General features: G+C 42.6%; 1 protein-coding gene across 3 annotated transcripts in view; it reads left to right on the top strand.

The window, feature by feature from the left end:
* Positions 1-14,981, top strand: part of HIPK2 (homeodomain interacting protein kinase 2) — a 189,991-nt gene extending 175,010 nt beyond the window's left edge. For 2 of the 3 annotated variants that reach the window (XM_074940362.1, XM_074940376.1), the window contains exons 13-15: positions 251-498; positions 1,525-1,685; positions 4,802-14,981. In XM_074940362.1, coding sequence (XP_074796463.1) covers positions 251-498; positions 1,525-1,685; positions 4,802-5,269 — 877 coding nt within the window. In that variant the 3' untranslated portion in view covers positions 5,270-14,981. The remainder of the gene's footprint in view (positions 1-250; positions 499-1,524; positions 1,686-4,801) is intronic. The other variant, XR_012636370.1, reaches the window with a different exon arrangement.
* Positions 14,982-16,103: the final 1,122 nt, after the last annotated feature.

Raw genomic sequence — 16,103 nt, 5'->3', positions numbered from 1 at the left:
TTTTACTCAGTCCTTGCTCAGACAAAACTCACATGACTTCAATGGAGGTTTGCCTGAATAGTAAGAAGTGAGTTCAGAAGCACAGGATTTGGCTTAGGTGGCCCTGATCTGGCAAAGCACTGAAGCACATGCTTCACTTTAAGCCTGTGAGCACCCCCGTTGTCAAAGGAGCAGGCTGAGGATGGAATGGAATGTTGGTATTCAGACAATTCTTGCCTATTCACTATCTTCCATGTTGTTTGATTTTCAGCACCCTATCCAAGCAAAGAAAAAACGTCATCAGCTGTGTCACAGTGCACGATTCGCCCTACTCCGATTCCTCCAGCAACAACAGCCCCTATTCAGTGCAACACCGTGGGGCACACAATAATGGGAACACCTATGATACAAAAGGGGTACCAGAGACCCACTACAGTGGGAACCCCCGAACTATAATCGTGCCACCACTGAAAACCCAAGCCAGTGAGGTGTTGGTGGAATGCGATAGCCTGGTACCAGGTAAATTGCACTTCTTCCCTCAAGAAAATAATAAGAAATAAACAACAATCTTGGAAGAATCTCACTCTTCAGGTTCTTTAAAAAATAGATGCTATGCACCTTCTCTCCCCCAACACGCCTGGCACAGCTGTTCTTGGGAGGCGTGGAGCATTATTAACATGTTGCACGGAGGCACTTCAGCGTAGCTGGGAGTCATAAGGGCTACGTTTTTTCTCGGTTACATCAGCGATCATCCGAGAGCAGAATTTGGCCCCTAGTGCAGACATTGATATCGAGGCCCTTACACCAGCTTGAGCCAGGCCTGCCATGTAAGGTTATATATTTACTCAAAAATGGGCAAGAGTTCCTTAGATTGAAAGCCTTGTTTTTCATCCAAACCTGCTAACGTTTCTGGGGGAACAGGCTCCCCTGGACTGGGTGTGTCAGGTTCGCTCACCCACCTTCAGAGCCTCCGCTGTTCTGGAAAACACGTCGGATCAAAAAGGGCTTTCTTCTGTGGTTCCCGCCTCCTTGCACCGGGTTCGGAGCTGTGTGATTGTCCTTTTGTTTCATACATTGCAGTTGCGAGACTGTGCACCAAGGTGCAGAGCTTGGGCTCTCCCTTGTTCTCCCTCCCTATTCACAGTGAGGCTGGCCAGGCTAAGGGCTTTCCTTGCTCTGCATTCCAGGCCTCTATCTTTTCCTTTCTCTCCTTAGCATCTGCCCACTCGCCTCCTGCCAGTCCCCAAGCAGAACACTTTCTGGCACTCCTGAGGGTTCTGTATACCAGCCTCCAGACCCAGTTAGAGATTCATGTAGTGGAGTTTGTATTGTTGCCTTGGGGGCAACTGGCAGGCCCATGTTTGTGAGCTCCCAGAGGTACTGTTAGGTAAGTACCTTCCTATAGCTAGGAGGAGCCATTTTCAATGCACCCTTTCTTATGCGCCTTCTTCCACAGGCCACCCAGAGACGATTCAGTGAGGGAAGGGCTGGTTAGATGATGTAAGACGTTATTTAAGAACAAATGTGTTTTCTTTCCTGTCACAGTCACCACCAGTCATCATTCATCCTCCTACAAGTCCAAGTCCTCCAACATCGTGACCTCCACCAGCGGTCACTCTTCAGGGAGCTCGTCTGGAGCCATTGCCTATAGGCAGCAGCGGCCAGGACCACATTTCCAGCAGCAGCAGCCTCTTAATCTCAGCCAGGTAAGGAACCTGGGAAGGAGGCAGCAAGTAGGCCCCACAAAAATGCGTCATCTAATGTGTATTTTGACATAGTATCTTCCTTATGTAACCCACACCCACTCAGTGTAGTACTCTTTTGCCCTCTAGTGGTGTGTAGGACAGAGTTACGTCTTTCAGCACAGAGAAGAGGGGCTCATGCTTTTAGAACCAGAAGTCCCCAGTTCAATTCCCACTGCTAACAAACCACACAGGGTTGCACATACATTGAACATACAAAGTATCTGAAAAGTCAAAACGTTTAACCTTGAGAGAAAAGAGAAGTAACATTGACAGGCAGGTCTGTGTGCTGATTATAGGGGAGAATGGAGGGGGAGGGTATACGAAAGGGGTGGGGATTCATCTCAATTATAGTCAGATGTCAAGACAAAACCTTTCGAGTGAGGTTTGAAAGGAGGGTGTGACTGGCTGTCGGGGTGGAAGACATTTCCAGTCAGAGGTGACAAGTGGAGTGGGCATACAAATTGTGGCCCGCCAGAGATGTAGTGTAGTCAGAAGTCCATTTCAAGATCGCTTAATCTGGGCCAAGATTTAGGCAGTCCCTGTTGGGTGACAGCAGGCTGTACCAGATGTGTCTCTGAGTCAGAGCCGGAAAAGCCCAGTGCTGCCCAGCAGTCTCAGTAAGAATATTCTTTGAGTTTACTACATCTGAGACCCATTTCGTCTCTATTGCGAGGTAATGGCAGTCAGGAGGGGACAGCAAAGATGCCAAGATTTCAGGAGTGGGAAGCTCTGAGAACTCAGAGGGCAGTGTTGACTTTGATACAGAGCTGAATAAAAGAGAAGCTGTTCAAAAAATGATAACATTTTCTGGCAAAACCCGTATTTCAAAATTTAGCCGAAAATTTGAAAAAATTTGACTAGCTCTAAATTAAAAGTGAGTGAAACTGGTGAAAGGTGGAGATGATGGGATCCTGTTTACAAGAATGAGAGTGTAGTTTGGCTGCAGCATTCTGGACCCTACAGGTTACAGAGGAAGGATTTAGGAAAATGATAAAGGAGAATTGGAAAATAGAAGTAAGAAAGATGGGGCAGTGTCATTCTTGTTTGGCAATTGTTTTCTAATTCCTGTTTTCTTGGTTATTTAATACTTTGACTGCCAGACTGCACAATAGTCATAACTGACTGAGGAAACGCTTTGGCACCATCATGCAATGTAAGGAACCAGCTTAGAAAATTCCTAGTGTTTGGGAAGAACATATCTTCTTTCCTAAGGCAAGAACAGCAGTTACCTTTGTTCAAGAAGTTACAGCTGATTACATGAGAGTTCTGAGAGAGGAAAGTCTTAAGGATTTGTTGGGGCTCAGGGTTGCTGGGGGCATATGTTAGGCTTCCAACCAAGGAAGTGAAAGCAGCAAAGACCACCGTTATTAAATCAATACATAAATCAATACAACTGCCTCTGCCCATGCTGGACTCCAGGGCTTGCAGTTCAGCAGCTTTCATCAGTGTTAAATTCACTGTCAAATTTTAAAAAGGTTTGTCTGAATCTAGCCATGGATCTCACAGTAGAAATTCTTACTGCATCACTGCGATGCAAGGTTGTGGGAGTCTTACTGGTAGCTGCCCTTCCAGGCAATGGGGAGTGCAGTCTTGTAATATTCTCTGGAGAACTGCTGTGTTGGACCGATGGAACATAGGTTTTGGAGGGACCCTGTGCAACCCTGGTACTTCCAAGGGAAGTTTACTGTGACATTGAGGATTTGAGGAGGAGGGGAAAAACACATGGGAAATTGTGACCCCAAAACCCCTCAGAATCTTCTGATCCTGGTGTGTCCATTCTGGCTTGTCAAAGAATGTCATGTGAGGTCTTAAAAGAAAGCCGGGATCATGACGGTCATTAATAACATTGTGAAATGTATGTACAGACACTGTGTAAGGAGTTATGTCCATATACTGGAAATATGTTTTGAAATCTGTATCCAGGCAGAGTTGACAGACAGGTTTTCTGTCAGACAAAAGATGTTTATTGACTTATCTCTCTGTCTGCATGTAAATTAAGCATTGTAAGCCAACACAAAGGAAGCCCTATTTACATATGAAATCAGTGGGTGACGCACTGGAGAATAAGTCACAGGGGTTTATCCTGCCTCTGGGTTCAGACAATGAACTTTGGGAGAGATAAGAAGAAGGCTAGAAAGGCAGCCCTTTATCTGCACCTAGGAAATAATTAGGCAGTGTGATTGCATTCCTGAAAATGGGATCACAACTAAACTTGATTGGTTGAAATGCTGCAAGGGTCATGTGAGGGGAGGTTAAATTCTTTAGACAGAAGGTTAGCCTGTTAAGTTTAATCTCTAGAAACCTGGTAGCCCTTTTGTTTCCATTATCCTTACTGTCTCTCACTCTCAAATCTTTGATGATAACCTTATTGTTGTTTTCTATATATATATATCTCAGTGCTGTGGTATTATACAAGGAGCTGATCCTGAGTTTAGGGTTCAAAAAAGAAGTAGCTAAGTTCATGGAGGTTAGGTCCGTCAATGGCTGGTAGCCAGGATGGCAGGGATGGTGTCCCTAGCCTCGGTTTTGCCAGAAGCTGGAAATGGGTGACAGGGAATAGATAACTTGATGATATCCTGTTCTGTTCATCCCCTCTGAAGAACCAGACAGAATACTGGGCTAGATGGGTCTTTGGTCTAACCCAGTATGGCCGTTCTTATGAGTTGAATCATTCAAGCTGGTGTGCACTCTGTTCTCTTGGGGACAGCAGACTTGGTATTTCTGTGGGTGTTCAGTGGAGAAGGAGCTGAACTCTACAGGGGAATGCTTCAAAGGGGCTCAGAGTCTGGGGTGCCCCTATTGTTAACCTTCAAGGAAAAAAGGAAGGGCTGGCATAACCCAGAGGCGAGTGCTTGGATTGTGAACAGGCTGGAGGTGTCAGGGAGCAGACTCCCACTCAAGCATAAGCAGGTCTCCCCCCTGGAGGCAGGGGGCTAACAAGGTGACTTGTACTCCTGGATGCCTCGAGAACCATCACAGAAATCACTTTGGCTCTGGAAGGAGCTCACTCCAGGGCCTAGAGGAAAAGAACAACCTGTTGTCTTCTAACTGTCCTGTATTGTGCTCTCTTTGTGCAGGCCCAGCAGCACATCACGACTGATCGCACAGGGAGTCACCGGCGACAGCAAGCCTACATCACTCCAACAATAGCTCAGGCTCCGTACTCCTTCCCACACAATAGTCCCAGCCATGGTACGGTCCACCCCCACCTGGCTGCGGCGGCAGCGGCTCACCTCCCCACCCAGCCCCACCTCTACACGTACACCGCCCCCGCTGCTCTGGGCTCCACAGGCACCGTCGCTCACCTGGTGGCCTCCCAAGGGTCTGCTCGTCATGCTGTGCAACACACCACTTACCCGGCCAGCATTGTCCACCAGGTTCCTGTCAGCATGGGCCCTCGGGTTCTGCCATCACCCACCATCCACCCAAGTCAGTACCAGGCTCAGTTTGCCCATCAGACCTATATCAGTGCTTCTCCCGCTTCCACAGTCTACACTGGATACCCGCTGAGCCCCACCAAGGTCAACCAGTACCCTTACATCTAAACACTGGAATGAGAGAGAGAGAGAGAGAGAGAGAGAGAGAGAGACCCGCAAAGAGGGAGTGAGGTGGCTGTTTTTATACTGAAGAACATGACAAACAATGCAATGGGAGGCTCACTTGAAACTTGAACGAAGGAGACTTTAAGGGAGAAATGAGAAAGGAAAGAAGGAAAGAACTAATTCTACACTTTTTATTTAAAAAAAAAAAAGAAAAAGGAAAAAAAAAGAGTGAGAAAAATAAAACAAATACAAAACCATTCTGCACCAAACTAGAGGGGGGGAAACAGATGGACCCAAAGTGGGTCCTGTTTTTGGAGAACTTCACCAATAGACTTTTAAAGATTATTTTAATCCAGTAATGAGCTACATTTAGGTATTTGTTGTCCAGAACACCTAAAACAAAATCCATTATGTTTTTAACCCAATAAATCTACGAATTAGGGATTTATCCAGAATTTCAAAGGGATAATGCCCCATTTTTGCACTGGTCTCTGTAACCCAAAGGTGTGTGAGGTGTTTTCCATGGGGAAGGTAAAGGGAGGGGAGTGGACGGGGTAGAGGAGGGGAAGGGAAGGATTGTTCCATCACTCTAAATTTCAGACCTAGCACTGATACGCTTAAAACGTGTACACACAAACAAGAATACGCACCATTTGTCAAGATCAGAAGCATTTGGAGCTATTTTTCCCTTTCTGTGAGCACCCTGGATAAATCCCTGAGAAATATTATTCTTAAAAAATGTCTCTAATAGTGTATGTTAGATTTCAGTTTCTTTATTTTATTTTATTTGGAAATTTTCTTTTTAATCCCCAGCTCTTTTAGTGTAGGAGTAGAAAATTTCGCTGGCCCCTTGGTAGAATGTAGCACTATACAGTACGTACACCCTTTTTACTATATTGTGTTGAACTTCAATGATACCAATAGACTATTCCTCAATGTGATTGCACAAAAACAAAAACAAAACAAAACAAAAAAAAGAAAAAAAATATAACATAGGCATGTAACAAATGTGATTGTCCAGGTATGTATGTATGTATATGTGTGTGTGTGTGTGTGTGCGCGCGTGCTGATGCTGACTTCTCTCTGTGGTGTGTTCCTCAGCACAGCCATTACAACTGTCACAGTCTTAGTTTTACATCATTCCCTTGTAGTGCCTTACCGAACTACAGATGCGGTTTAAGGGTTTACTTCCACTGGTACTCCTAGAAACTGACTAAGGCTAGTCAGAATTTCACCTGAGCTCTTCTTTTGTGGTGGTGTTGATTTTCTTCTTCGAGGTTATTTTTCTGCCCCTGTTGTTACTCTTTAGTCATTTGCCGATGTGCAGGGGTCAGGAAGGCTTGTGGGGGCTAGAAGGACGTACCCCTAGATATCTGTTTAACAACGTACAGGCTAGAAGTGACCAGATTGGTCATGAGACCCAAATGTAGCTTCCCAAAGGGTCAAAGGTTTTGTTTGTGGGTCTGGGTTTTTTTTTTTTCCCTTTGGGAATAAAAATTTCCCTATCAGTAGTTTAATTCTCATTCTGCTGTTTGCTAACATTCTTAGAGGATTAGAAGAACAGATTCCTCCCATCCTTGCTTTACAAACATCTAGCGCGTTACATTGCCTGAGTACTATGTCAGAGAGAAGGGGGAGTGGGGATTTGATCCGTCAGAGGGGGAATGCTTAAGGACACTTCCAGTAGAATTCCATAGATGGGGGGGAAAAGAAAGCAAGAGAATGAGAGAATTCAGTCTAGAGAGTTAAACTCAGGTTTCCTGAGTGAAAAGAGAAAATTTTGAGACATCAAGGCCCTACCCGTTGTAATGTAGTTCTGACCGTGTTCTTTCCCCTCCCTCATCCCATTTGTATAAAAGCTGTAGTAGAATGCTGTTTGAACTTGGTGAAAAAATTCTTGCTCTGGATCCTCAGCTTCAAAGGAACTCTAAACAGTCTTGTTTTCGGGTAGGTTTCCAAAGAGAGATTTTCTTATAGCTGAGAGGGTTAAGAGAGAAAAGGTGATAAAAATGGGTGCACCATTGCATCAATACTTAGAATTTCATATGTACTTGTGGCGGGGAGGGGAGAAGAGCCTAAGAAGAAGAAGGTTTGGTGGTGTGTTCCCATCAAAGATTAGGTCTGCATGGCCACTCAGTGCCACTATAGATCTACCTAAACCGAGAGCAAGGAGTGTTTCAAGGTTTACTGCAAGATGCTAGAGAATGGCAGGTCAATTGGCAGAGTGAAGAGGGATGGATCCCGTGGATGGAGTTAAGGAAAAGGTCTCTCTCTCGAGAGAAACTGGCAAGACAGACAAGCACAGCTGTAATATCTGATCATGAGCATTTGTCCAGCTTTGAAGAAGGAAGGGATTTCAGTATGCATAGATTGGGCAAGATTATTTTATTTTGGCAAACCATCAAGTATCCCTCATGTTTGCCATTTCAGATTCATAAGCTATCCTTGCACTGTTTTATTTTACCATCTCTCCCTCGCTCCCACTAAATATAATGTAAATCAGGATCTGATCTCTCAGCAGTCCATGCACCTTACATTCTTCCTTTAAAAAGACCACACTTTCCCATTTATCAAAGCCAGGAAATTCCCTATTCTCCCTGTATGTTTCCGTTGCATTCCTCTCATGTCCCATTGGTTCAGGAATGAAAGCGTCATGCTGCTTGTGTCATTAAAAGGAATAATATTGTTATTTTACTGTATGATTGTTCTGATTATTATTATTATTTTATTATTATATTTTACTCTGGGTTTTAATTGCACACGCATTCCTGCATCTTTGTGTTATTTTTCTCTTAGTATTATTATTGATGTTGTTTTGTTAATTTTATTATGAATAGTTTCTCTTCATCAGTGGCATCAGAGGGGTTGCTGTGCCTGTGAGAACTGCAGGAAGAGAGGAAGATAGTTTTGTTCTGAGAAGACAAACTGCAGAGAGCATAGAGGGATCAGGGAAGGGACATGCCATGAGGACGTGTCCTTTAGGGATGGAACATTATCCCACATGGCACCCCTGCATTTCAGCACAATGCCAGAAACTTTCCGTTGGAGGCAGAGACCAAACAGCAACCCACGTCATTTTCTAGCAGCAGGGTTGGATTAAAAGAGCATGAGGGCCCTGGGTCCATAAGGTCCAACTCACCATCACATTGTAGCAGCTAATGTTTGCTGAGGCACTTGTATGAGACCAAGACCAGGCCATGTCCCCATAAGCCCTTTAATTAACCCAAGCTGGGGCTAAGTATTAGAGCTCAGTTTCCCAGAGGGGCAAACAAATGGTTGGCTCCTCAGAAGGTGCCCTATCTACCCTCCAAGCTCTGAATGAGAGAACCCGAATGGAGGAAAGAATGTGATACCCAGTCCAGTCACTGGATAAACAACACTGGCAGACACTGAAGATATTAGCTTGTTAAAACCAAGCAGCAGGAATAGCAAGGTACCTGTCCTGTTGTACCATTTCTGAAGACTAAAGGTGTGTCCATATGGCCAAGATATTTGGCTCGTGTTTCTTCCTCCTTGATATAGCTGGTCTTTTAATTATTACTTATGAAATTTTATTAAGCTTTTTTGTTGTATGGAATTATGTTTTCAGTTACATCTCCCACCCTTATTAAAGCTGTGGGTGTAGAGTCTGTGTAAAGGCCTAATTCAGCAGCACATTTAATCACATGCTTGAGTGCTTTGCTGAATAAGGATGGACTTTAAGCACATGCTTAAAGTCAAAATATTTGCTTACGTGCATCACTATATTTGGGGCCAATAAAGCAGGGAAGAGAGGAAGGGTTGGTTTTAATCTCACTTACCAGAATGTTTGATTTATTTATTATGTTTTGCCTGTGCCCAGGTCTGTCTCGTTCTTCCACTACGCACGAATCTGATTTCTGTGGCAATAGGGTGACAGAGCTTACGACGGTGCATTCTGTGGCGTGAAGGAATGCATTGCAAAGTGGAAGGGGCAGTTGTTGGTCCTGTTCGTGCTGAGAGCAGAGTTGGGCTAGCTATGGTTCTGATCCCAGCGCAGTCAGAGGCAGCGTTGCTGGAAGGGGTTGTAATAAGGATGAACGATGTATCCGTAGTATTGTGTTTATGTTGCAATGCTAAGTGAGGACTGAGTTTTCTGCTGGCTAGGGAGACACAAAAAAATGCCTTTCCCTCTCTCTCTCTCTCTCTCTGAAAATATAGTATGGTAAGGGCAGTACTGTTAGCCACACAGAGGGGAGACAATGTTAGTAGAGGAGCTAAATTCTTGGCAGGCACACGGTTGGTGCTACACAAGTAACAATAGCTGAATTATTTAGCTTGCAGAGACCTTTGGAGTTGAAAATAGGATTGATGTGTTTTGGAATGAGCTTGGGGTTCTTTGTGTGTGTGGAGCATACTGCTTGGAAACTTGAGGTGGAAGGCAAATGGTTCAGTACTGGAAGTATTACCGGTGGTTCCTGGTTGGCAGTGACCCCTTTCCCCATCACAGTGTCTTGCTTTCGTCTGATGCTGGAAACAGGAGAGGTGAACAGACATTGCCTCTCTTAGAGCTGGACATTCAAAGTGCTGCTATGAAACCAGAATATACAGAGAGGTGGAGGGACTAGTTACCTTGAGCAGAATGAAACAGGATAATGGACGAGCTAGAACTTTTCTCAGTGTAGACTGGGCCAAATCCAGCTGTTTGAAGAAGCAACTACAATTGCATTCCCCTCAGTGGAGTTGCACCTGCTTATACTGGGGCTGCATTTGACCCTCTGGGGAGATTTTTACTCCCTCACGCTCCATAATAGTTCTGTCAAGAAACATTCCAGCAAAGGGACGCTTCTGTTTCTGTCATACTTCTTTTTTATATTCTCAAGGGATTATGCCTCCGAATATGGTTTGAAAGAAATTCCATTACCAAACCAGAAGGGAAGATAAAACCCCATGTCTTTCTTTAACCAAAGAAGCTTCATAAAGAAATTTAAATAAAGAGAGAAAGAGACCCTACCCATTACAGATACAGAATTAAGTCACAGGTCCTGACTGTCAGGCAATAATGACACGCTATGGAATTCTTTCTTTCTTTCCTTTTCTTTTCATTTCGTTTCTTTCTGTTTCTGTCACTCGTTTATGTTTTGATTAGCTAGCTTCTTGAGTGGAGAAATTCAGTCACACTAAAATATTGCTGCTGTCCTAAACTTTAGGGGACATCAAAACCATTATGTTTCTCTCACTGTTGTTGTTGTTGTTGTTATTCATAATAATTACAATGTATCTTATCACTGGCAACAATGTGGTGTTGAAATTGTGAACTGTGTAATGGGAATAAGCTTCCGTAAGCTCCCCGTGCTTCTGTAGCGTTTAACTCTCCTGTTTTAGGACTCCGTTTGCAATCTCTGTGTGTCAGTGCAATGCTGTAGCTCCTGTCATGACGAAACCTCTGCAAAGTTGGGCAAATGCAGAAGAAGTGTTTGTGGAAGTGTGTGCAGGTTTGCCATGGGTTGGCAATCAGCCCAGCAAAGGGGTATGAAGTGCTGCTTACGGGCCAAATTCTGGACCTGTGAGTGCAGGGTCTGACTAAATGTTCCTTGTTCGGGGAGTTCTGCAGCCACTGGGAGAAATAATCCTCTCCTTCCCTGACAGGGTGCAAAGCACCAGTGTGACTCAGGCCATGGGCTGCAGTAGCATCTGTACCTGCTGTGTTCCCCTTCCCCCGTGTGGAGGTTTAGGTCAGTGGATCTGCAGTTGTGGACACTCTGGCCGTACCCCACTGATCCCCAGATCTCCTCTGCACTACTGTAGAGACAGCCTCTGACGATAACTGCTTTGCAATGTGCATGATGTGTGGAGTCCTCCAAATTCCCTCTCTGGAGTCTGGTCCGGTGCATTAGGATCATTTTAGTTCCTCTGCATTTAAGGCCTCAGTTCTTAGAGAAAGGAAAATGGGACTGAGCCCTGTGCATCCAGTCTTTGAGTCCACATGCTGTCATACTCTGGCAGAGCTCCCTTTGAAGCCAATGGGAATTTTGCCTGCATGTAGACCAAGTTAAGACTATCAGTCGCGTTGAGCAAAATACCCTTTCTACACACTATTTTACAGCAAAGGTCACAAATGTTTATCACACTACTGTAAGCTATAGTGTCTTGGCTCATTGCTGTAGTATTGTCTTTAAGAATAGGTCCAGCCCATGCTGCCTGCCCTGTGTTCCAGGTACATAGTATGTCACCACTAGATGCTGTGATGCCAGCCCTTCAAAGTTTGCCATTATGGTCTGTTGCCACCCAGAGGCTGCAGCCCTGCCCAGCCCTGAAGCTACTTAATTGTATTAGGCAGTGTCACTGCAGGGTTAGAGTTCAGACCAGATGGCTAATTTGGAACTCAGTCCTGCAGGTGCTTATGCCCGTGAATAACTTTCCTCCACTTTGGTCCCAGAGCGTTATTGGAATCACTCACGTGTGTAAAGTTGCTCAGGTATGTAAATGTTTGCAGGATCCAGCTCTAGATAAGCAGACAGAGACTGATCTCAGCAAACACAAGTTGCTCTCATAGGAGAAGGAAACACACGTTTTGCATCAAGTGTGAAATTTGAATGGGGAATTAGCTTAACTTTTCAGGAGTCTTACGAAGCATACTATGAGGCTTTGCTTTCTACCTTTATAGAATCAGATTGAAATTTACATTTCTCACGTACGGGTTAGCTTGTCCTTCCAGTTTTAGCAGTGCTGCTATAACAGACTCTTCATGTGCGTATGAAGGTAAAGTTTTTGTTTTTAATCTTTTGCTTGTCATAGTTAATCCAAGAAAGGCAATACTAAAGGTATATTTTTTCCAAAAATGATATTTTTTACTGCACTGATAAATATTGTGACATCTCTGATCTTAAGTCTTTAGCTGTAGGGGGAATTATGTGCAGATTCACATAGATCTTGTAAATACTTGTGTGTGGGTCTGACAGCCAGGGACTTTTTTTTTTCTTTCTTTCTTAAAAAAAATAAATACAAATAAAAATCGAAAGGTTTCTTCTTTGAGACGGAAAGAGATGGACAGCAATGCTGAGAGCAAAAGAAAAGCTTATCCCACTTTCAGAACATAGCCAAGGAGCTTTTGCAGTGCTGGCATGGAGTTGATGATGATGCAGACATGATATTGATTTTTTTTTCCAGTGAATTGATTGGAAAGGAGTAAGTAAGTTAGAAAAGCTTTGGTCTGGAATTCTGATCAGAAATGCTGTTCATCAGCCACATGGCACCTCTGAGGGTTTTGTTATATTTTGTTTGTTAATTCATCTTTGACGATTGGTCCGAGGCTTGTTTGCCTGGGTTCTAGGTTGGTCTATATGTGTTCTACTGTTCTAGAACTCATTGACTCCATTGGAAGCAAACCCATCTGATCAGGATTCTGGATTCTGATTGGTTGCAAAGGTATTCTGGCGCTATGGTGGAATACCTTCCGTTTTTTAAAGAAGGATTTAGATACACTTATATTACACAAACTGTGACCTAATGGCAATAATTACCTCAAATGTGGGCATTCATCCTGGTTTTAGCCTTTTTGAAAACATGTAGCCAGCTTGAACTTGGGTTTCAAAGACTATAAACTTTGTATGGGCGGAATAATGATAAATGCCCACCCTGGTCATTGTTGCTTGAATGAATTCTGAAGACCGTGATTCTTTAAAACAAAAACAAAAGAAACCAAGGAATAGATTACTCTTTTATGTATTGTAATCAATTGTGAAAATGCACATGTAAGTATATATGTTTATAGCTACTGTAAAATGCTTTGGCCTTCTAGAAGTTATTTAATGAGTCACATTTTAAACCAATATGAACTGAATAACAGACTGTGGCTACTTAAACAGTTTTCTGGCTACATTTTATAGTTATTACAGTGTTTTATAGTTTACATTTAAACTGGTACTTTTTAAGGGAAATTTCTGTTTGTAAATGACACCTTCAAAAACTCAATACAGCTGCCTCTATTTTTTAATTTTGCCCTTTTAAAACAGAAAAGAGCAGGTGTGTCTTTATTATGTATATTCTGTTTTGAGATATAACATAGTATTGGAAAGTGAGTTCTGATCAAAGAATCTACCTTATTCCAAAGTATGATTAAAAAAACCGCTCCACACATACTGAAGTATAGTCCAATACATGAGCTATTTATTTTTTAATAACAAACTTTAATGAAATTCCTTGGGTTGAAGCATGGAGCACAATACTTCCAAATCAACTATCCTCTGTAGGACCATAACCTGGATGAAGATACCTGTATAATGAGAGAGAAGGATATTCAAAGGAAGGGCTGTATTGTTTTGTTCATAACTCATTAGCTGAACTATTGATTCCTGAACTAGTGAATCCCTATTTTGTTTTGGGATTGTTGGTTGTTGTTTTTTTTGTGTGACAGCCACTCAGAGAGGCAATGCTGTAATTTGGCCTTCATTCTGTTCATCCCTTTATACAAGTGACTCCACCCTAGAAACATTTTGAACCAGTGAACTAACTACAAAGTCCACTGACCATCTCTCTGTAAACTTTATTAGCGAACGGTGGTACCCTTTGGTGTTGTTTCGTTGTTATAGGTTGTCGAATATTTTGCATTTTGATGTAACCTCTTCTTTTTTTTTCAGTCTCACTTCACCATGAGTATCTGTCTAGTTTTGTCTTTGTTTTCTTTCAGTTGGGTAACCAATGAACACAGTGTCAATGTCTCGCTGGGCAAAGTGGTACTTTTAGATAATAAAAGTACCTGAATTGGCATTTTAAAAAAAATCTGTCTGAAGTACTGAGCTTCAGTCGTGGCGCTCAGGTAATCTCAGCAAAGCTCCTTGCATCTTTCAGTGAGGCCTGACACAGCTGCACTGTTGATCTTGGCAGTTGAACGAAGTTACTAGAAAACAACAGTGATACTTTACAGTTAGGCCCCTGTGCTGCTGCTGGTAAAATCAGTGTCCGAACTTCCCATTGACTTCAATGGGAGCAGAATTGGTCCCTAGCCCCTCCAGTAACTCCATTCAGTGCCAGGTACCCTCACTGTAACTCACATTACCAAAGCGATAACTTACCATGACTGGGGTTGCCATTTGGTGAACTAAATCAAGGACTGTTAGCAGCCCTTGGGCAAACTGGAAAATGTCCACCCCCTAACAGGCCACAGTCACAGAATCAACAGCCACTAACCATTTTGCTGTCCTCAGCAACAGCGTGTTCTGCCTCGTTGTGGCACGAGCCAGTCCTGGAAATACCAGCTCGTTTGGTTGAAGGAGCTACAGAGTTTTTTAAATACTTTGGCTTGGAACTTGTAAAGCAAGAAGGGGTTTCTAATCCTGGCAATGCACATCCCTTACAATCTGAATGGTTACATATAGCACTTCTGTCCTCAAAAAGGAAATAAAACATTCTTCAATGCTTCCACATTTGGTGGTTACATACAACACTTCTGTCTTTTTTTTTTCTTTATTCCTTATTTGTTTGGTTTTGGTTTTCATATTCTTAAAATGATACTTCCATGGCTATTCCAGGGCACAGCCATTTCAGATGTAGAAAGTATCTGCTCATCCCATGTGTTTCACCAACAAAGTAAACAAGGCATTTTGGGGGTATCAGATTCTACTTGCACAGAATTGGAATGTAGCTTGTATATTCTATACCAAACCAAATTTCTGAGAGGAGAGAAAGTGTAATGAATAGCTTTATTAAAAGGAGAGTGAGAGAGAGAGAGAGAGAGAGAGAGAGAAAGAGAGAGAGAGAAAGAAAAGGGCATCTTGGAAGTTGAAGAGTCTAGACGAGGGTAGCTAATAGTGAAATCCTCTTATAAAAAGGAGAAAGTGAGAAAATGTTTTATATCTTTTGACTGTCCACAAACCCAGTGTACTCTAGATGGAAAGTGGAAGTTAGCATACGCTGTGCCAGAATTGTAAAGAAGAAGAGAGGAAAAAAAACATGAAAATGTTGTAAAAAATGCAAGGGAAAAGATGCCCTCTGGCCCCCACCCAGAATCTTGGATGGTTCTTTCTCTACAGTGTCATCTCAGCCCAGTAACCCCATGAAAGCCCTGATCCGTTGTGTTCCTCCACTGTACGGTTTCTGTAATATGAGTGTTAATCTTTGTGAAAATTGTATGCAACAGTATTTTCTTGTGTACTGCTTTTTTCCTATGTGAATTGTCCCTCTTTTTTTCTTTTCCCTTTTTGTCTTTTTCTTTTTCCCCCACCCTTTTTTTTTTTGGTAAATATGTATTTCTTCTTTTTTAAAAAACAAACAAACTGATGTGTTGTAGACCTATATGTAACCTATTCCTTAGGCTCATCTTATAGGTATGTTATAAGAATGGATATTTTACTTGGCTTTAGAATGTTTTACAAGAAAACTAATTCTTAACCAATCAAGTTCTTGCTACTAAAAAAAAATGCTTGTGTTTTTCATCATGACGTTGTGTGCTTCTAATTAATAATCATTTTCGTTGTAGAAAAATGGAGTGAATTTATATTAGTCTTGGAAACTAATAATAGCATTGTAAATTTATGAGATGATTTTAACAGAAAATACATTATAGAAGAATATAGTTATTTTAATTGTAATATTACTAACCGTAGGGTGAGAAAGGAGGTCCCGTTGTGGTGAACTATGTTATAGCTTGTTATTCACGGTTTCTTTTTGATCATTTTTTCGGTCTCTGAGGTGAAACGAGTTATTAATCAGAATTTGTAAACTCACATATGCATATTGTATATGTGTAGAAATGTAATCACACTTTGTCTTGGAATTACATTAAACTGTTTTAAGTCACTGCAAAGTCCATGTCTGTCTGCCTGTCTTCCCACTGGCTAGGATTAGGTGTGAATATTATATGGGGGGGGAGGGTTGGGTG

The sequence above is a fragment of the Natator depressus genome, chromosome 1 (genome assembly GCF_965152275.1).
Source record: "Natator depressus isolate rNatDep1 chromosome 1, rNatDep2.hap1, whole genome shotgun sequence".
Taxonomy (NCBI): domain Eukaryota; kingdom Metazoa; phylum Chordata; order Testudines; family Cheloniidae; genus Natator; species Natator depressus.
The sequence above is the reverse complement of the archived record's forward strand: the minus strand, read 5'-3'. Positions and strand labels throughout refer to the sequence as shown.